This window comes from Prorops nasuta, unplaced genomic scaffold (assembly GCF_024137725.1).
Source record: "Prorops nasuta isolate Cenicafe-Biocafe unplaced genomic scaffold, Cenicafe_Pnas_1.2 PNAS00017, whole genome shotgun sequence".
In the NCBI taxonomy this organism is placed as follows: Eukaryota; Metazoa; Arthropoda; class Insecta; order Hymenoptera; family Bethylidae; genus Prorops; species Prorops nasuta.
The window spans coordinates 235,150-257,388 of NW_027116814.1; the positions used below are offsets into that span (position 1 = coordinate 235,150).

Below are 22,239 nucleotides of genomic sequence, written 5' to 3' on the forward strand. Positions count from 1 at the left end.
TAAATATAGTATAAGAATTAAGCAAGTTAATTATAACGCAATCACATTCGCTAGCAAGCATCTAACTATAATAGTAAATAGGGGAGTTACACCTGAGCATAAATGCTTCCAAGGCGACAAGCAACAATACTTCAGGGTAAAGTCTAATTATCAGCTAAGGCTGATTTAAGCGAAATAAATCTCGACTAGGCCATTCGAAATTGTAAACCCAAGGTACTATGTTTCGCGTGATTTAAAAATACTCTGGAATTATATTTCCACGATCAAAACAAAAGTATAAAATTCTGTCCCGCGACTACCAGCAATGGGTCGACGAAAGAACTTTATACAATAATACGCGAGCTAAATATGTGATGCCAGTTAATCAAACAATCTGTGCTACTGGATAATATTGGGAAAAGGAACATACAATATGAAAAGAGTTATATTCAATATAACCGAAGTAAATAATATGTTTAATACGAGGAAATCTCAATATGTTACTATCCCTAATACTCGTTTATCAAATACTATCTAAACGATAGGGAGACAAATACAAGGGTATTATCCAAAGTAGCGCGTATAACAACATTAATCAGACCATTATTATAAAGTCGAAAAATAATACGTTACTTGTAAAGTAGGGGACTGTTCCCTGTACTTCTAAACCCAGTATAGGTTATTTTAGTAATAAGTAGAATAGTTAGAATTAAGAAATTATAAGAGAAGTGTTGAATTAGCTGTTTCGACACCGGGACTTCCGGTCACTTGACGGAGCACGAAGTTCGAGATCGTTGCTCAATGCTGACACCCGGAATTCCCGGCAGGGTGCGTCAATGCTCGGCTGACGAACAACGACCCGACCTAGTGAGACGTAGGCTGGAAGATGTTGCGAGATACAGGAGGTCTTGCACCACCTCCCCCAAAACTTTTCGCATTTACAATCCGCACCGATCGACCAAATTTCAGTTATTCTATGCATCTCACTGCCGCGAGTCGCGTTCGAGCATTACGGAGCAGATAGCTCAACACTTTTCTTCGTCCGGCCAACGAAGTGCTGGTAGTTTAAGTATTAAATTAATTGTAACTCGTATCAACGCGACTTTAGAAATAAAACAACTACGATTTAAACCGACAATCTTTTACGACGACTACCGCAACCATAAAACCTGCCCAATCTTACAACGACAACATCCGTCCAGAAACCTGCCTACATCTTACGACAACCACTGCCACTATACAACAAGCTGAACCGTAAGACAAAGCCGAAATACCATTGCCAGTCAGACAAATCTGAACTCAAACGAAGAGGCATTTTCTCTTCTATTTAAAATACCACGAATCCCGCTGAACTTGTCGATCTTTCGCCGCTTGAAGACTGACGTTTTGATTGCATCGTCGGCTCTGTTAACGCAATTCAGCAGTGGCTCTCCTGACCCAATTATATTTGGTAGCCACTCGAGCCACGCTGCTTTGCTGACGCAGCGCTTAACGTAACATACTTAAGCGGTACTGATTAAATGATGCTACTTATTCATACGTTCATTTGCCCGAATAAACCTTGCCAAATAGCAAATACTCAACCATACTAAGGAAATTAAAGCAATACAAATATTATTTCCTATGAATAGTACAGCAAGTAGTTTTCTTGCGCCTTAAGCAGCAAGACAGGGGATAACCGATCAAGACCTATTACGTCAAGTAGAAAAACTATACACAAATAATAAACTCCTTTAGGATGTTTGAAATGTAACATTAACATCCATATATAAATCCTCAATATTATAACTTCAATAATAAACGTTATTCAAAGTAAATTCAAATTAACCGATATAAAATCTTATAAAGAATTTAAATCTATAAGAAAAATATTAAAGAGAAAACACTCTTCCCTAATTTCTAGCATGCCCCACGATGGGCGCCATTTTGCGACATGAATTCCTGCTATTGTGGGGAAGACACAATTTTAACAAGAAATCATTGCAAAGGCACAGAGACTTTACTTATAAAGAGCGCCAGGCTCATGAACCTTATGTATGAGACAGTCTGAGGCTTGCCGGCTTGAGACTTTTCAAGGACGTGGCATGCTGTGAAATTAAAGTGGATTCTCTAGGAAAATTACCAGTACACATTAATAAGAATCAAAATAAGAATTATATTTTACAACTGCTCTGTCTATCAATATACAAGTATAAACTTAAGATAATTATACAGTTATACATGGGATTTCTCCCCAAATCTACCGTTAACTTATAAAGACAAGAGCAATGAATTTATGATTATTCACAAGAAAAGTAATTATGTATAAATAAGAAAATTAACTATTAAATAATATTGAGGATGTGGGATAATCGAAGGACCCTCAGTCTATGTATGAATAAGTCTGATCAAACAGAAGGCTCCTTCTCAATTTATCCAGCGCTAGCCCTTCAAGAAACTAATTACTTGCTGCACTATCCCTGTAGGAAATTTAAGGCACAAGCAAAAAGGTAACACCAGGTCAAGTAAGGCGTAGCCAGGTCCATCAATATCTAAATCATTATCAAGAAAGTTAAGTGACTAGGGTTATATAATGGAGTCTTTTACACTCCCTTTTCAGTGTGCTTATGCACCAATTCATTACCAATATTCTATTCAGAATATAATATTAACCCTTAGTCTGGAGATACTTCATTAAAATAAAACTATGTACAAGTATATAAGTAAAGAAGAACAATAAATAAATATATATATATATATATATGGCATTAAAGTCTAAATCCTGTCATCGTACAGGCTATGGAATCTATAATCCAGGTCATCTTAATAATAGTTAACTTTCCTTATTGGAAATACTAGACTATATGAGTGCAAATGGAAAAGCTCTGTATATATCTCCTGTATTTGGAGTTGGATTCAATAATACTTCCTACGTAGACCTCCTATGCCCTACTAGATCTGGAGCCACTAAGCTAATCACAAAGGAATATTAATACTTAAACGTTGAGTCCTACAATCGGTCCTCAACGCTTACTTTCATGCAATAAACAATATAGCAAAATATAAGCCAGGCATGCACAGCAGATTCAATTGATAGGTTAGGATGAATGGATGGAGTTGAAGTCCCCAATGAATCTCCTGACAGTTTTCCAATTTCCTGTCTACCATCCTTCCTTCCTTCTTAGTATATCAAATCCTGATCCGTGGTCCATTTACATGGGTATCCGAACCTGATCAAAGCTTTCCGTGGATTTTCCACAATAGTGTCCTGCCTTGATGACGGGTAAAAGTGGTGTGTCTGAGCCCAAGGCCCCGCTCGACCAGGCGATCGCGGTAGCCGTGCGCGGGGCACAGCGCCGCCACACGGGATCGAGCGCAACCTCTTCTAAGCGCGGCGCTATTAAAAGTAGAAACAAGTTATGTATCAAGGCAAGAGAATTTGCCTTGTTACAACTTTGTTACATGATAGCTATCCAACGTTCTTATGCTTATCCATTTTAAATCTTTTTTTTGTTCGGAAATTATCGAAGTTCAAAATGAATAACACTCTTCAGAAGAAGTTCAGTTTGGTGAAAACTGAGAGTGATTATCGTGCGTGAGTCATCGAGTGCCGCGATCGTATTCAGGAATTGAGAAATGTTAAACAGAATACACTTCCCGGTACGCGACAGAAGCATTTTACCGAAATCGCACGTATCAAGTGTCTCCTCCACCGAGCAGCAAGGGATAGAAGTTCAATAAAATTCGGTGGTGGTAACAATGTTGCTACTGTTGCGGTTAATGATAAACTTAATTGGGAGAATCTTGATTCAGCATTTAAAAACCGAATATGTAGCGGTATGGTAGTTAACAGAAATTATATTGATCCACGCGAGTTTTTATTAAGTGCGGAAGAACTATTGCAAACTCATATAAACATAGTATTAAATAGTGTTAATTGTATTAAGGTAAACTGTTCATTTAACGGACAATTTGTATGCAAAGACAATAGTGATGAAAAGCATATTAGTACGAAAAATAGTACCTTATATAAGACTGATAACTTTAGTGAATGGTACAAAGCCAATGTCGTACAAGTAATTTTGCATAGACTTAGTGAATTCCAAGAACGTGATAGTGGATGGGCATTGGAGAAAATGTACAGTTTAATTGTAAACATTGTAACGAGGTTCTCTCGTTACGTATCAAGATACCGGATTTAATAAAGAAATTAAAGAAAAGCTAACGATTAGTAGTGGTTATTTCAAACCCTACATTACCGACTCGGTGCATAGGTTTCCGAGTGGACAGAAAGTACCGTCTAGGAACATCCCTGTGGACCGTCAGAAGACCGGATGAAAAGACCGGCGCTCCACTTAAAAGTCCAAGCCGACCAAGCGAGCAAGGCAGGGCTGTGCCAAGTAACTTGGTGGCTTGAGACGAGGAGAAGTGGGCACAGGGACTCCTGCGAAAGGCGAATTCTCTAGTCCCCTGAGGAGGGGGAAATAAGAGAGTGAGTCGGGCCTGGGACGTCGCGCAAGGCGGACGTACACCACACCGGCTCACCGATGAGTGTGTCCGTGTGCGTGAGGTGAGCTTGCTCCCTACGCAACGAACACACTGTATGCTATCGATGCATAAGGGACCTGTGCAGGTATGGTAGGTTTCTGCTGCATGCCGGGTGCCGCCGCTAAGTCCATGGCAACGCGCATGGCACCGCGGACTTGGGCATTGCGGGGATGCACCACCCTGACAGTCCCTTATGAGAAAAGATCACGATAACGTTCTCGTCTCCTCACCTCCCCTCATATGTATGAGTGGGTGGGTGGGAGAGTGTGTCTATTGTCGCGAGGCTCGGGCTACCTGTAAGGAACCCTCCCCTCTCTCCACGACCTAGCACACTGAGCAAACCAGGCTTCCGTACCGTCCTCTATGCACTACCAATCAGCCCATTGGGAAATGCATACGATTGGAATGGCGGGGTAAGACCCCTATGTTAACGATGGGTTGTTGGTCACCCACACGACCAACTGGCGCCCTGAAAGTACCGAATGCAAGGACGGCCGAAGGTAATAGGAAGATAGCTATCACGATCAGCCCATCGTGGTAGGTGAATCCATTACAAATGGCGCCCAACGTGGTTTTATGTAAATTAAATTATTGACGATTTTGATAATCTAAATAAGCCATGTGTCCGAGCATAAATATCGTCAGTAAAAGACTGAAAAACATGAAGCACATGATTGTCAAGAGAATTTACTCATGAGTAGTAAATAGCTCAATCGGGTTCATGCGGCCCCATGGAACTCGAGCAATCAGTGTAAGCTATCGAAAATCATATTAAATGAGAATCACGGACGATAATATAATTTAATATTATATTCGTCCGTGTTAAATCGAAATGCTCTCGTAAAGGCTCTTAGTACAGGCAGGATTCTGCCGAGCGCTTGTTTGTAAACAAAGCTAAGCGCTAGCCAAGGCCGAGCCGGCTGACAACAGTCGTCGGTACTCGCGCACCGGCTGAACTATCAGCCTAGTTACCGCGATGTTGTCAATTGAATTAACCGGATTAATCTAGTTAATTAGAAATTCGGCAACATCGGTTATCACCTAGCGAGCGGTGAGTGAGCCGGCAGGAGCTCATATCTAATCCTTCCTTGGATCCGAACAGACCTCTCCGCTCTCGATCATGGCCTCACAAGCCCCCCTCATCCTCGCCGACGGCGAAGCCGTCGCCTCCGCGGCCCAGCCGCCTCCTGCAGCATTGCTGCAACCTGCGGCCCTGCCGCCCCCCGCGACTCAGTCGCTTCCTGCGGCCCTACCGCCTCCTACGACTCAGTCGCCTCCTGCGGCCTTGCCGCTTCCAGCGACACAGTCGCGCTCTGCGGCTCAGCCGCTTTCCCCCGTCCTGCGGGTCCCAGTGACCTTACCAATGTCGGTGGTAAGGCCACTTACCGTGGGGTAGGTGTCGCCTCCGGGCTCACCGATCTCGTTCCTCGAGGAGGATCTCGATCCCCTCGAGCTCCTGGTGGTAGACTTCGATCTGCCACCAGAGATTACCGGAGCGAGCATAGGCTCGCTCGATCTCGCAATGCAGGAAGAGTTGCTGAACTCTTCTCCGGAATTGCGTAGGGAGAGCCCCAGGACACCTGCAAAGGTGACTGAGCTCTCCCAGCAGTTCCGAGGAATGAGCACAGCGTCTCGTTCCTCCGAAGAAAAGCCGCTGCCAGAACCTTCCGTGTCTTACACGGAGAAGGACCTGGTGGCGTTTTTCCTCCGGGACCTTGACCTCTTTCACCGTGTGGTGAAAGGGGTCGAGGGGGCTTCGCGTCCTGCGACGAGGAAGCCCCCCCAAGTTCCGCCCCGCAAGGGACGTGGCAAGGGGAAGCGACCTCGTCCGGAGACAGAGGTTTCGAAGCCGCAGCCGAAACCTGCATCATACGCGAGTGTGGTGTCAGGCAAGGCCGCAAAGGCTAAGAAACCCCTGCCGCCGAAGGAGGCAGAGGTCCCGCCGGCAAAAAGGCCGAAGCTGGATTCCAGCGTGAGGCCCAAACAGCCGGCGGCCAGCGGTATCGGCGGTCCCAGCAATTGGTTTTGCTGGAACTGCAAAGGCAGGGGACACCGGTTCAGCCAGTGTCCCACACCCGTTGTGGAGGATTTCTGCAAGGGGTGTGGTCGCAAGGGTAAAACCTTGCGGACCTGCATCGCCTGCAGTCCGACGTGGCAGACACGCGAACCGTACGTGGCGAAGGCCGGTACGAACGTACCGTGGGACGTCCTGAAGCTAATGCGGAAGGCGTCCAGGCCTAAACCACGGCCTTCGGAGAAGGCGAAGGTGGCATCGCGGAAGGCTTCACAGCCGAAAGCGGGGCCATCCAAGCCTTCAAAGAAGAAGGCGGCGAAAAAGGAGGTAAGCCTCGATAGGGTTTCACAGCTCGTGGAACCTTAAAGAAGCTCCTCCTTAAGCTATCGTTTAAGATACCGCATTATTACCGTCTATGATATCGTTTATGATACCGCAAATCCTTGTGATTTTCCTACCCATCCAAAACTCCTTTCCTTATTTTCCTTCCTTCCCAAAAATAAATAAACAAAACAGTTCTCGCAAGGAGCACAATGGGCGGATTGAGGCTGTAAACAGACTCTCTGCCAAAAAGTTAACGGTGCTGCCATCTAGCGGTCACCAAGAGAGCCACTGATCGATAATCGATACAGGTGCTGACATCTTGCGGTGATCAAGCGAACTAGACCATTGGCTATTGATTATCGATGGTTGAATCGATACAAGCACTGCCATCTAGCGGTGATTGTTCGAACTAGACCGCAGATAATTGATTATCGATGGCTAGATCATAGATCAAGCACAAATTGGGTCGTTAGCGAATAGGACAAGTGGTGGCGCCACCTGCCACGACTATTGCGCGCGCACCCAAGCCACGGGTGGGGGTAACCTACCGTGAGCGGGTTATCGGAGCCAGCGGAACAGACCTGGCTCACTCCAGCGACAACCTCCGACATTCTTAGACGCCTTAACACCGAACGAGCCTTAAGTAAGTGCGATGGCAGAGAATGCGGAGAGGAGAGGGAGTACCGGGTCGGGAAATACATCGGAGGATTTCGATGACCCGACAGATAACGATGCTGTCCAGGGTGACCTGGCAAGCAAGGTATCGAATCTCGATGCGAGAATGGAGAAATTGGAAAATTCTTTCCAAGATCTCATCTCGCAAATATCGAGATCCTTCGAGCAATTAGCTCAAGGAAAAGTTATCGGAGGAACAGCGCAGGCTGTTCCCGCTAAGCGTCCCAGAGGCCGTCCGCCTAAAAACGCGACGAACCAACCGGGACCGGCCAATCAGGGCCAGCCTTTGCTGACACTGACCAGGCCAGGCGAAGATATCGAATCCCAACTAGCTTCTGACGAAGCTTCGGGATTAAGTACCGCTGCGGTGTATCGAGGAGCCTACGTAACGAAGGCCACTCGCAAGACACCCGGAAAAGATATCGGCCGAGGGGAAGACACCATGCCCCGTTGGCGAGTTCTCGAGTCACTCCAGAAATCGAATCTAACCTTTGCGGGCGATTCAACGGAAACGGTTGAGAGCTTCATTGCCAGGACCGACGCCGTTTTGAATCTGCTTAGGATTAGAGATTCCGACCTGGTTGACGTCTTTCCCCACATCTTAACTGGTGTGGCGAGGATGTGGTTTGAGGATAACAAATTCTCAACCTGGTCTGAAATTAAGTCCGGTTTACGGTCATATTTCAGATCACAAACCTGGGAGGAGGAGTTGGAAACTGAGCTTCTTACAAGAACTCAGGGAGTTAACGAGCCTGTGCGAGCCTATTTGCAAATTATACAATCGTATATTCGCAAAATAGGCAGAGATAGATCGGACTGGAGCCGAATTGCTATCGCGCACAAGAACATGCTACCGGCGTATAGACGAGGTATCGCTATACATACTGCGATGACGTATCGAGAATTTGAGCGTTTAGCGCTCAATTTCGAAGCCGCATATCGGCCGTCATTAGGATATCGCCCACCTGCTATGCCAGAGGAAACTTTAGTTCCCGAACTGGCATATAAAGGCAATCGTGGAAAGTTACGGGAGTCTAGGAGACACGCAGTGCGTGCTCTTGAAGTGGACGAAAGTTCCGACTCAGATACCGATGAATCTACACCAGAAGATTCAAAAGATACCGAAGAGCATCTACAAGCTTTCAAATCATCCGGTAATCGAGAAAGGAACAATAATTCCAAATCGAAACCGAAGGAGAAAGCTACTAATAAACATCAAGGTCAGCGCGGCTCTAAACAGAAACAACCTGGCTCGAATATGACCTGCTTTAATTGCGGTAAATCGGGACACGGTTGGAGTATGTGTAAAGAGGCCAGAAAGATGTTCTGCTATCGATGCGGGCAAAAAGACGTTTCCCTTGCGGAATGTCCTAACTGTTCGTCAAAAAACGGCAAGAGGAGCTCGTAAATTCTACCCAGAATTCTACGAAGCTCCAGGCGTCGGATGAAAAGATATCGCAAATCTCGCAAATGGAGCAAGACGAAAAGATACCGAGTAATCACAAAAATCCAATTTCGGAACAAGGATGTTCGAATATCGAGCATGATTACAGTTATCGCACGTTCTCAAACCCATCGGAAATGCCCAGGTTAGAGAATGTAAATAAAAACAATGCGGAGCGTCCAGACGCTCTGGTTGTCAATACCGAAATCTTCGAAGATTTATCGATCGAAGACAAGTTATCGACTGGTGATTTAGCCGATGTAATAATTACCACATGTGGTAATAGTGCCGAGAAATTAGCATTTTACACGACAGTCACCATTCAAGGGAACGAACTGCGTGCATTAGTAGATTCTGGTGCATCACGCACGTTCGCAGGACAAAAAGCCATAGATTTATTTAAATCAATTGGTATAAAGTCCAGAAAAATAGAAACCTTGAAAGTTACCGTCGGAAACAATTGTGTTTGCAAAGTTAATGAATCCGCTAAGATACCGATCCTGTTGGAGGGGAAGACAACTATAGTGGACACACTATGGATGCCATCCTTGTCTAGCAATTTTATTCTGGGACTGGATTTCCTTAGTCACGCTTGCGTGATTGTCGACTTCTCAGCAGGAGAATGGGCGTATAAGGAAAAACCACAGAATAAATTTATGTTCTCGAATGCCGAAAGACTAAATTGTGTAGTCATATGTAACGGCTTAACAGTTCCCGATACAGATAACGCTCAGAGGTTACACGATTTTCTAGAAATCAAGCTACCCCCCATTTCTGGAAAACCGGGAATCTGCAAATTACCGGCAGTCATAATTGACGTGCAAGATCACGAGCCAATCAGACAGCGAGCTCATAGATGCACGGAGAAAATCCGCCAAGCTATGTGGCAAGAGGTTGATGAAATGCTAACCAATGGCATCATCGAACCATCGCAAAGCGATTGGGCAAGCCCGGTGGTCATGGCAAAGAAAGCCAATGGCAAACTTCGGTTTTGCGTAGACCTACGGCGTGTTAACGCAGTAACGAAAAAAGATGCCTACCCATTACCAAATATGGCGGGTATTCTTGATGAGTTACGACAAGCCAATTATCTAACGACGCTCGATTTAAGTCAAGCGTATTGGCAAGTACCGTTAGCGGAGAAATCTCGTGGTATCACGGCTTTCATCGTTCCAGGCAGAGGTTTGTTTCAATTCAAACGTATGCCGTATGGATTAACTAACGCTCCCGCAATTTTCCAGCGTGCTCTGGACAAATTACTTGGTCCCGAATTCTATCCTCATGTGTTCGTCTATTTGGATGACATTATAATTGTCACCAAAACATTCGATGAGCACTTATTGTGGTTAGAGAGAGTTATCGAGAAGTTAAGGCAAGCAAACTTAACAATAAACAAAGAGAAAAGCCATTTCTGTAGAACAGAAGTGAAATATCTCGGGTTTATTGTCGACAGCCAAGGACTTCGGGTAGATCCAGCTAAAACTGAAGCTGTGATTGCCTTCCCGATACCGAAAAATCTCAAGCAAATTCGTAGATTCTTGGGTATGGCTTCCTGGTACAGGAGATTCATACCCGAATTTGTGACTATTGCTGAGCCACTAACAAAGCTAACGAAGAAAAATCAAGCGTGGGAGTGGACAACCAATCAGCAGTCAGCAATTGACGCACTGAAAGGATGTTTAACGAGCGCACCAACGCTCGCATGCCCAGATTTTTCCATACCGTTTTCATTACAAACCGACGCCAGCAACGTTGGCTTAGGAGCTGTTTTGACACAAGTTATCGAAGGTCAGGAAAGGGTAATTGCCTACGCAAGTAGAGCGCTTACCGAACCTGAAAGAAAATATACCGTAACCGAGTAAGAATGCTTGGCAGTGGTATGGTCCATCAAGAAGTTTAGATGCTATCTTGAAGGCTACCGTTTCACTGTTATTACCGACCACAGCAGTCTCCGATGGTTACACAATTTAAAAGACCCATCCGGACGACTCGCTAGATGGGCTCTCGCCTTAATGGAATACGATTTTACAATCGTACACCGAAAAGGAGCATTAAATCATGTTCCAGATGCTCTGTCACGAGCACCGGAAAGTTTGAATGCACTAATACCGACAACTTACACCGATACCAAAGATGCTTGGTATCTGAAGCGCGTAAAAGATATCGAAAAGTCACCAGAAAAGTTCCCAGATTGGAAACTAGACGGTGAGTTGATGTATCATCAACGACGCTCTAATCTAGCCAACGCTGAATTAGAGGATCTCGATGCTTGGAAATTGGTAATACCAAGAGAATACAAGCAGAAGGTACTCGAAGAGTGCCATAAATTACCGCAAGCCGGCCACCAAGGTATCGATCGTACTTATCGACGCCTTGCGATAAATTATTTTTGGCCAGGTATGTTCAAAGACGTGACGTCATACGTCAGCCATTGCAACGAATGCCAACGCTGCAAAGTAGAACAACAAGCTCCCGTCGGCTTCATGGGTCGCCGAATTGTTGAACAGCCGTGGACTGTGATATCGGCAGATATTATGGGTGCACTGACGCCAAGTAAACAAGGGTTCTCGTACGTATTGGTCATTCAAGACCTTTACACGAAATGGATCGAGATCGCTCCACTTCGAAAAGCTACCGGCAAGAAAATTGCAGAAGCTATCGAAAACTTGGTGATACACAGATGGGGTACACCGAAAGTCTTAGTGACCGACAACGGTACTGAGTTTGTTAACAAAGATATAAACGCTTTGTTACAACTAACGGGTATGAGGCAAACGACAACACCTCCTTACCACCCTCAGGCAAACCCAACAGAAAGGGTTAATAGAAGCCTGAAAATGATGATACGGGCCTTTCTCGATTCTGATCATCGAGAATGGGATCGTCACTTGAGTGCGTTCCAATTTGCATTCAATAAGGCCCACCATAATTCATTGCAAGCTACACCGGCTTTTGCGGATTTTGGGAGAGAACCAGAAGCAGCAAGGTCGATGAAGCGTGAATTAGAAGGCGATACCGATATCATTCCGCAGCCTACCGAACAGTGGCTAGCGAGAATGAAACGCTTAGAAACCTTAAGGTTGGTTTTCAAGCATGCTCTCGACGAAGCTCACGAACGACAGGCTAAACCTTACAACTTACGCCGTCGTGAAAAGCAATACGAGGTTGGCGAATTAGTTCTAATTCGAAACCGACAGCTATCGAATGCAGCAAAGCATATATCGGCCGCGTTGAACAAACCATTCACCGGACCGTTCATGATTGCTAAAAAGTTATCGCAGACAGTGGTTGAACTATCAGATCTGGCAGGCAAAATGGTTGGAAAAATGTCAACAGTTGACATCAAGCCTTACAAGCCAGAAATACCGCCAAAAGTAGACCCTTAACAAGGATAGCGCGAACTAGGTTCGAAAGTATCGGTTTCGGGTCGAAACCTCCGTTACGGAGGGGGGTATGTAACGAGGTTCTCTCGTTACGTATCAAGATACCGGATTTAATAAAGAAATTAAAGAAAAGCTAACGATTAGTAGTGGTTATTTCAAACCCTACATTACCGACTCGGTGCATAGGTTTCCGAGTGGACAGAAAGTACCGTCTAGGAACATCCCTGTGGACCGTCAGAAGACCGGATGAAAAGACCGGCGCTCCACTTAAAAGTCCAAGCCGACCAAGCGAGCAAGGCAGGGCTGTGCCAAGTAACTTGGTGGCTTGAGACGAGGAGAAGTGGGCACAGGGACTCCTGCGAAAGGCGAATTCTCTAGTCCCCTGAGGAGGGGGAAATAAGAGAGTGAGTCGGGCCTGGGACGTCGCGCAAGGCGGACGTACACCACACCGGCTCACCGATGAGTGTGTCCGTGTGCGTGAGGTGAGCTTGCTCCCTACGCAACGAACACACTGTATGCTATCGATGCATAAGGGACCTGTGCAGGTATGGTAGGTTTCTGCTGCATGCCGGGTGCCGCCGCTAAGTCCATGGCAACGCGCATGGCACCGCGGACTTGGGCATTGCGGGGATGCACCACCCTGACAGTCCCTTATGAGAAAAGATCACGATAACGTTCTCGTCTCCTCACCTCCCCTCATATGTATGAGTGGGTGGGTGGGAGAGTGTGTCTATTGTCGCGAGGCTCGGGCTACCTGTAAGGAACCCTCCCCTCTCTCCACGACCTAGCACACTGAGCAAACCAGGCTTCCGTACCGTCCTCTATGCACTACCAATCAGCCCATTGGGAAATGCATACGATTGGAATGGCGGGGTAAGACCCCTATGTTAACGATGGGTTGTTGGTCACCCACACGACCAACTGGCGCCCTGAAAGTACCGAATGCAAGGACGGCCGAAGGTAATAGGAAGATAGCTATCACGATCAGCCCATCGTGGTAGGTGAATCCATTACAGAAGTAACTGCGGCTATGGATAAAATCTTGAAAAGTGGTAGGTGCCCGAAAAATTTGCAAACTGATAACGGGAAGGAGTTTTACAACAGCGATTTCAAAATACTTATGAAGAAACGGGGTATAAATCATTACTCTACGTACAGCACGTTAAAAGCATCGATAGTTGAGCGTTGGAATCGAACATTAAAAACTGAAATGTGGAAAAGATTTACATTGAACGGTAGTTACAAATGGCGAAATATGCTTCAACAGCTTGTGGATGATTATAACACACGGAAGCATCGTACTATAAGAATGCGTCCAGCTGATGTGAAACCTGAGCATGCTGAGCAGCTACTCACGACTGTATACAACACAATTAAGATCATTGGACGTTCCAAGTTCAAGGTCGGTGATTTGGTGCGAATCAGCAAATACAAGAACGTGTTTGCTAAAGGGTACACAGCGAACTGGACTACTGAAATATTTCAAGTTACAAATGTGCCAAGGACAAATCCAGCCACATATTTACTTAAAGATTTTCATGGTAAAGATATATATGGAGGATTTTATGAATATGAGCTCCTAAAAACAGCTAATCCTAATGTACACCTGGTAGAAAAAGTGTTGCGTAAGAAAGGGAACAAGGTTTATGTAAAATGGTTAGGTATGGATAAAACGCATAATTCCTGGATAAATAAGAACAATGTTTTATGATAATTTATGTAATATAAATATTCTTGTATTTAAAATAAATAGGAAAGACATGTTTTTTATATAATATAATAAATACACAATTATTCTTTTAGTCTATAATGATCCCAAGGTAGAGTGGCTACAGTACCAGGTGTGACAAAACGCTTATCATCATGCGGATTGAGAGCAATATTTTTCTGTGTAATTGAGAAAACTTTATGTAATTTAGATCTAATTGAATTTTGTTGCGAGATTGTACATTGAAATTATTCAAACAATCCTTGTAATCATCAAAAGATATGGTTCTATCAACAACATAACCTTTGACACCTTTAGCTTTTTTGATAATTTTTGTACAACCCTGTACTATAAAAGTATACATTTTTGATCTCAGTCCAATGAACTCCGTCATGATTTTACCATTATTTTCATCCTTTATTAATCCTGGAACCTTTTTATTAGCCAATGGTAAGCCGAATTGATTATCAGAAGGATAATCGCTATTATCAAATTTCGTAATATCATTTTTCATGACAGAATAAACATCATCACATTCGATACTGTATATCAGACTGTCCGTGTCAGTATACAAAGCTCTACATTTGCTACCAAATGTAGGAAACATATAATCGTAATGAAAATCATACAAACAAGTCTTAGAGATATCTAAAATACTCATGCCTACGTACACCGATTTATCAAATTTCGCGGATAATTTCCATAATTGTATTGCAACCAAATTCTCATTGAATATTGTGCGACTGTGAAAATTCGGTTTAGAAATCAATGCTTCTGCTCCGTATCTTCCCTCCCACTTGGTATCGAGTTTCACATCAATTCTATTCCTTACGTTTTCCATAGTTTTACCGAATACTGCGTTGTTCATTAACTTAAAGAGATTCTTTTCAAAATCGTTTTTCGATTCTGTACGTAAACGTGTGTTTAGCTCAATATATTCGCGTAGCCAGGTGGACTACTGAAACTCTAAACCTCTGAGTATTCGCGTTAATCTAATACCGTTACGTATACATTGCTGTAATACACGATAGAGTATAACGTAACGTATCTTATCGTTTAGAGTTGCAAGTAGTTTCTCCTGACGTGAACCTTGCGGCTTTCCACGCACCGGACAGAACGGTAGGTCGGAATGTTTGTCGTGTAGCTCACGTGGATATTCCAGGTCAACCTCTAAAATGTTACCTACGGATGAATCTTCAGGTACACTATTAATATCAAAATTATCAACATTTTCGATCCATCGGAATCCATGTGTAGGTAGAGGTTGACACATTGCCCAACCATACAAATTATTTACATCGTAGTACATTAAATATTTGCTTGGTTCAGCTGGATCAAAATCCTGCATGTATCGATTGTTGGCTCTTTCATAGCGATGGGACCACTGGCTCAAACCACCGCGTATACCACGTTCAATAAAAAGTAACATATCTACATCTGTGAAAAGCTCCAGTTTAATTCCTGTATGCTTAAGCATCGCATCCCAGGTGAAGCCTGGAAGCGTATAATAATGAGCAGGATCCAAATTATAATTTACCATACAGCTATCACGGAAATTCTCGAAAATGTCTGCCAACAATAAAACATCAGTCTTTAAATATAAATCACTGAACTCCCCAAGTGTTCGGATTTTGAATTTGGTCCATACATCTTTAGCATGATTATATGCTTCTTCAGTTATATGACTATCAGACAATCTGTTGTAAAACAACTCTCGTGGTGGTAAAGTTGTTTCCCCCAAACGATTTATACTATCTATGTAATCGTAAGGAAAAATACCTTTCCTTGTAAGCATGCTATATTGTTCTTCCGTTAAACCAGGAAACTGTGAAACTAAGTTTTTTAGCTAAGATTCCACCAAATATGAGCTCAGTTTATCTAAATTTGATGCCATAAATTTAAATGAATCGATAAATCTCAGCTGAATATTATAATGATGAAGAAATTTACTAAATGAAATGTATTTTTCCTTATGTACAGGTAGCAGATGTACAGATCCCTCCAACAAATTCGCGATCGCTTCGAAAATTAAATGTTAATCGTAGCCGGACAAATTATGGAAAATTATTGGAATAACATGCGAGTCTTTAAAGTTTAAATTGCAATTATTATGTGCCGGTCCTCTGTATTTACCCGTTAAGTGATCGTGATCGCGAATTCGAAGTTGATTTGGAAGAAACGGCTTTTTGCATATATGACAGTTTGGGACACTATTGTATCGTCGCACTTGGACGAAAGTAATAAGGCTTCCGCTGTTGGTTGCCTTATTTTTATTTGGTGAGGTTTCAATGATTACACTTTTGGTTTGAGCTAATTCTCGAGGAGGAAAAGAGCTATTGCCCAAAAACCCCCTCAAAATTCGATAAATTTTTATTATAAAATTGTGGTATATTACACCGTGTCTTCTAGGTTCGAACGTAACGCTTCGTCTAGTCTCTAACGAACTCGCTTATCGTCCGCCCTTCTCCGCTAACATCACGTGACCATCAGTGGCGTCACCGTCATACAACGCGCCACATTCAAATTCAAGCCATTCATTCATATACACATACAATTTGTTTATAAATTGTTAATTTAGATCCTTCGACAGAACAGCCTCCCCCACCTTGGTAGCCAAGCGTACAAGATGTTACATTATATTAATTCTCGATTATTATTCGATAGGTAAAGGACACAATAAACGCACACAACGTTTCACAGTGGAGTTGGCCGTTTTTACAGTAGCTGACCTAACAATTCCATCATCTCCGCTATGAGTTTCTATGACTCTACCAAGATTCCAACTCATGCACGGCATTCCCTTATCCTTGATTAAAACGATGGTATACACTTTTAGGTTGGGTTCAGTCGAAGTCCATTTTTGTCTTTTTTGTAGTTCATGTAAGTATTCTAGATACCATCTAGACCAGAAATGTTGGCGAGCTTGTTGTATCAATCGCCATGATGATAAACGATTTTGTGGAATAGTGGTTAGATTTTCTTCAGGCAACATGTTAAAGGGATGTCCAATTAAAAAATGAGCTGGCGTCAGAGCCATTGGATCGTTTGGATCTGAAGAGATCGTACACATTGGTCGCGAATTCAATACCGCTTCAATCTCAATCGTAAGCGTATTAAGCTCTTCAAACGTATACAACTGTGCACCGATAACTCGCTTAAAATGGTGTTTAAAAATTTTTACAGCTGCCTCCCATATACCACCAAAATGAGGGCTGAGTGGAACATTAAAATGCCATCTTAGGTTTTTTGAATTTGCGAATTCGTGTGTTTTATCCTTAAATGTATTCGTGTCGAGTAAGGCATATAATTCTTGAAGCTCGTTGTTCGCTCCAACGAAATTTGTACCGTTATCTGTATAAACGTTCACAGGTGAGCCTCGCCGTGCTATGAATCTTCTCATAGCAGCTAAAAATGCCTCGGTCGTCATTTCGCTAACAATCTCCAAATGCACTGCTCGTGTAACCATACAAATGAATACACTAATGTACACCTTAACCTTTCCTCGATTTCGAAATTTTCGTTCCTTTATATAAAAGGGCCCGCAAAAATCAATTCCAGTATTATAAAATGGTCTCGAACCTTGGACACGACATCTAGGTAAATCGGACATTTTGTAATTTACAGATTTTACGGCAAACCGAAAACAGACTACACATTTTCTAATCACTCGCCTGACTTGATTTCTTCCATCAAAGATCCAATACTTCTGTCGTAATGCACTGAGTGTAGTTTGAATTCCAGCATGGTGGTTGTCAAAATGCACCTTTCGAATAATCAAATCAGTAATATAATTGTGAGTTGGCAAGAGTATTGGATGTTTACTCAAATATTGAATATCTGCCCTTTTTAAACGTCCGCCTACATGCAGTACACCGTCTTTATCTAGGAATGGATTGAAAAATGCTAGTTTACCTGTAATATTCGAATTTGATTTTTTAAGCTCCTGTATTTCTAGTTTAAACTGCAAAGTTTGTATTATTTTAAGAATTCGTGTCTCAGCTTCTAATAGTTCTTCAATAGCTAGAGAACCCTTAAACTTACACGCGGTGCGAAATCTTAAACAATAAGCTATTATACGAATTAATTTATTGTATGATGAAAATTTAAGAAGAAATTCCGGATAAACTGCATGGACAGCTAAGCATGATGCTTGTCGCAGATCAGGTACTTCAACATCCAGGATGGTATTCAATTTCGAAATTTGTCGTTTGTTGTAACGTTCGATTTGTGCCGACTGAAGTGGCCAGGATGACTCCTGCTCCTGTAAAAAGGAGGGACCTAGAAACCACTTGTCGTTGTGTATAAATTCGTTTGGTGTTTGTCCACGGGACAGAGCATCTGCTGGATTGTTCCCTGATGAAACGTGCCGCCATGAGTTTACATTTACTAATTTTTGTATTTTAGTTACCCGATTGGCAACGAATAATTTTAAGCTTTCTGGAAGAGTATGTAACCAACATAATACAATGTTAGAATCAGTCCAAAAATGAATTGAATTAGGTGTGAAAAGAAATACACGAATAGCTTCGTCATATAAATTAGCTAATAGCAATGCCCCACAAAGTTCTGCCCGAGGTATCGTAATTTCTTTAATTGGGGCGACTCGAGATTTAGCGCATAATAATCTACAACGAATCACGCCATCCCTGTTACATGATCGAATATAAAGACACGCCCCATATCCCATTTTGCTCGCGTCGCAAAATCCATGCACCTGAATATCAACTGCATCATCAATCAGCAAACGTCTTTCAAATGAAATATTATTAAGAGATTCTAACTGTTTAGCGAATGACGACCATTTCGTGTGCAGCTCACCTGGAACCGATTCGTCCCACGATATTTTATATTTCCAAGTCATTTGCATTATAACTTTAGCGTATAAAATAACTGGCCCCAACAGACCCAAGGGATCATAGATCCGCGCTATTTCGGATATAATATTTCGTTTCGTGATTTTGTCGGATAATCGCACTGGGTTTACTTTATATAATATCACGTCTTTTTTTGCATCCCAGGATATACCTAAGGTTTTGAGAATTGAACCTTTGTCAATCACAAATTCTGCATGAACTGATTTATCGACCAAATCCTTTAATGCCTTTTCTTCGTTAGAGGCCCATTGCCGTATGTCAAAACCACCTCTTGAAAATACTTCTATAACCTCATTTCGAACCGAATAAAGCGCTTCCATAGTGTCAGCACCAGTCAACAAATCATCAACGTAAAGATCGCGTTTCAAAATACCAGCCGCTACTGGAAAATTCTCTGATTCGTCATCTGCCAACTGGTGAATTGTACGTATAGCTAAAAAAGGTGCCGCAGACACACCAAAAGTCACCGTATTTAATTCGAATGCCTTAATTTCGTTATTAATACGCCAAAGAATTCGCTGGAATTGTCTGTCTTCCTTGTGGATCATAACCTGACGATACATTTGTTTTATATCAGCAGTTAAAACGTATTTATGATGACGAAATCGTATTAAATGTTCAAATATTGTATCCTGTATAGTAGGCCCTACCATTAAAGTAGTATTCAATGAAACTCCCGAGCAACCCCTTGCCGAAGCGTCGAACACTATTCTAACCTTAGTTGTTACACTGCTGGGCTTAAATATTGCATGATGCGGCATGTAGTACGAATCATTTGATTCTTCGCAAACTTCTGACATATGTCCTAGCTCTAAGTATTCCTGTATGATAGAGGAATATTCTTGTTTTAACGTTGGATTTGCATTTAATTTACGTTCTAATGCGTACAATCTTAGCAGCGCAACAGTACGGGATTCAGAGAAATCTTTTCTAATATTATCTCGAAATGGTAATCGAACACTATATCTACCATTAATATCGCGTTTCACATTTTTTATATAATGTTGCTCGCACTCTATCTCTTCCGATGACTGTGATTTTTCTTTATCATCGATTTCTTCAATGCGCCAAAATTGACTAATCTGTTTAGCCAAATCAATTAAGTTACACACTGCATATTTTGCAGGTTTGTTTACAGACATCCCCCCGCTAATCGTCCAACCAAGTTGCGTTTTTTGTAGGTATAAATCACTGAAATTGGTAGACAAATTAATCTGACCCACCGATAACAATGATAATGTAGTTCCTGAACCGATAAGCAAATCTACTGAACGTGGTATATGAAACTGTGGATCTGCCAAACGTATGTTTGAAGGAATGCTTACAAGATGTCTCGGAAATGTTTCTGCTGGTAATTTTTCAGCGATACATGGGATAGTCAGAAAAGTTAAAGTCTTTTGAAATTCCGAGTGTGTTGATTTAAACGTAATTGTCACGGAATGTCTAGACTTAGTATTCATAGAATTGATCGCGCTTATGGATAAAGTACATTGACGCATCAGAAGTGATAGTCTGCTTGCAAAATCATCAGTTACAAAATGTGCAGTAGCACATGTGTCCAATATTGCTCGTCCATATATATATTTCCCATGATTCGTTAATACGCGTACAATTGCACTCATAACTAGTGGTTGTAAATTGGGAATACGTGACATTGTGGCTAACGTAGATGCCATAGGTATTAGTCATTTGTTTTTATCTATAGATAATGTTTCATTAGACGTATTAGCGGTATTATGTTCTATATTCGAATCACCCTTTGCATCTCTATGTATGTGAAGCAGCGTGTTATGGTTTTTTTTACAAATTCGACAATCTGACCGTTGCCAACGACCGGTATGTTTACGTAAACAATTCTGACACAAGTTATTTTTCTTCACCACCGCAATACGTTGAAGAGTAGGCAAAGCCTGAAATTCTCGGCATTGATACAATAGATGCGAGTTTTTGCATAGAACACAAGTACGTTGCGCATTAGTTACAAAGGCAGAGCCTTTATTGTCGTATTTACCTTTTTTCGCTTGTGAATGCATTTTGGAATTCTTAGTATTATCCGAATCAGATATTGGATATTCACGCTTTGAAGCTCTTACCGCAGTTTGTGATAAAAAATTACACAGTTTCTTGAACGTCGGAAGTTCGTCATTCGATAATTCTAACTCCCATTTTTTGGCAGTTTCATCCGGTAATTTTTGTTCGATAAGAAACACTAACATATCCGTTCCGACTTGCGCGCCTAAGGATTGCAACGAACTTTCATGTTGCTGAACCATGTCCGCTAACTCTATTATTCCGTCATGTGTCTCTTCCTTCAATTTCGGCAAATCACAAATCGCTTTCAAGTGACGAGAGACAATTAATCGTTTGATTTCGTACGAATCTTGCAAAAACCGACGCGCCCTTGAATAATTTTCAGGAGTGTTTTCATATATTGCTATTTTCTTAGCCGCCTTACCAACTAACGCCGCCCGTAAATAAATTAACTTTTCCACGTCATTGAGGTCCGCTCGTTGATCGATCATGGAGTCGAAGGTGTTCTTGAAGGAAATCCACTTCTCATACGTGCCGTCGAACTTCGGTAAATCTGCTAGTGGTAGCTTTACACGTTTTGATGTTCTTGCTGTACTCGCTTCTGATTCCCCGTTTGTTGATAGTTGACCTTCACAGCCAGGTTGTCTCACTATCGTTGTTGAGTCTATCATGCCTTTTATTTTTGACGCTAAGGCGAAATAAGCATCTTGCACTTCCGTGAATTCTGTTGAATACGTTACACCATCGTCGCCTTCTAGCAAGTCCGTATATGAATTTTCAAAATTATCATATTTTTCCGTTATTCGGTTCATACGTAATTGTAGATTTATAATATCTAAACTGTCTTTCGCTATCAAATTTGATAAATGTGTTATTTGTGCTTTCAGTATTGTTTTACACTTATTGTATGCACTCACTCTTTGCTCAGCCATTGTATTTGTCAATAAACTCACTCACTGATCGTTTACGAATTTTCACCAACAAACCTCACAGGAGGCACCAGTAATTATGTATCGTCGCACTTGGACGAAAGTAATAAGGCTTCCGCTGTTGGTTGCCTTATTTTTATTTGGTGAGGTTTCAATGATTACACTTTTGGTTTGAGCTAATGCTCGAGGAGGAAAAGAGCTATTGCCCAAAAACCCCCTCAAAATTCGATAAATTTTTATTATAAAATTGTGGTATATTACACCGTGTCTTCTAGGTTCGAACGTAACGCTTCGTCTAGTCTCTAACGAACTCGCTTATCGTCCGCCCTTCTCCGCTAACATCACGTGACC

The 22,239-nt window shown here is 42.3% G+C and overlaps 3 protein-coding genes across 3 annotated transcripts; all 3 read right to left on the minus strand.

Moving 5' to 3' along the window:
- Window positions 1–14,137: 14,137 nt before the first annotated feature.
- LOC136779748 (uncharacterized) lies at window positions 14,138–16,596 on the minus strand. Its single transcript, XM_066737511.1, has 5 exons — window positions 16,529–16,596; window positions 16,132–16,387; window positions 15,054–15,900; window positions 14,296–14,960; window positions 14,138–14,233 (listed from the first exon to the last, which is right to left on the minus strand). The coding sequence occupies exons 1-5, from the start codon at window positions 16,594–16,596 to the stop codon at window positions 14,138–14,140; spliced, it is 1,932 nt and encodes a 643-aa protein (XP_066593608.1).
- A 27-nt stretch (window positions 16,597–16,623) lies between these two features.
- Window positions 16,624–20,604, minus strand: LOC136779749 (uncharacterized). The gene is made up of 2 exons (XM_066737512.1): window positions 16,741–20,604; window positions 16,624–16,659 (listed from the first exon to the last, which is right to left on the minus strand). Exons 1-2 carry the CDS (start codon window positions 20,602–20,604, stop codon window positions 16,624–16,626), a joined length of 3,900 nt encoding a protein of 1,299 aa, XP_066593609.1.
- Window positions 20,605–20,613: 9 nt separating this feature from the next.
- LOC136779750 (uncharacterized) lies at window positions 20,614–21,891 on the minus strand. The gene has a single exon (XM_066737513.1). The coding sequence runs from the start codon at window positions 21,889–21,891 to the stop codon at window positions 20,614–20,616; it is 1,278 nt and encodes a 425-aa protein (XP_066593610.1).
- Between the last annotated feature and the right edge of the window lie 348 nt (window positions 21,892–22,239).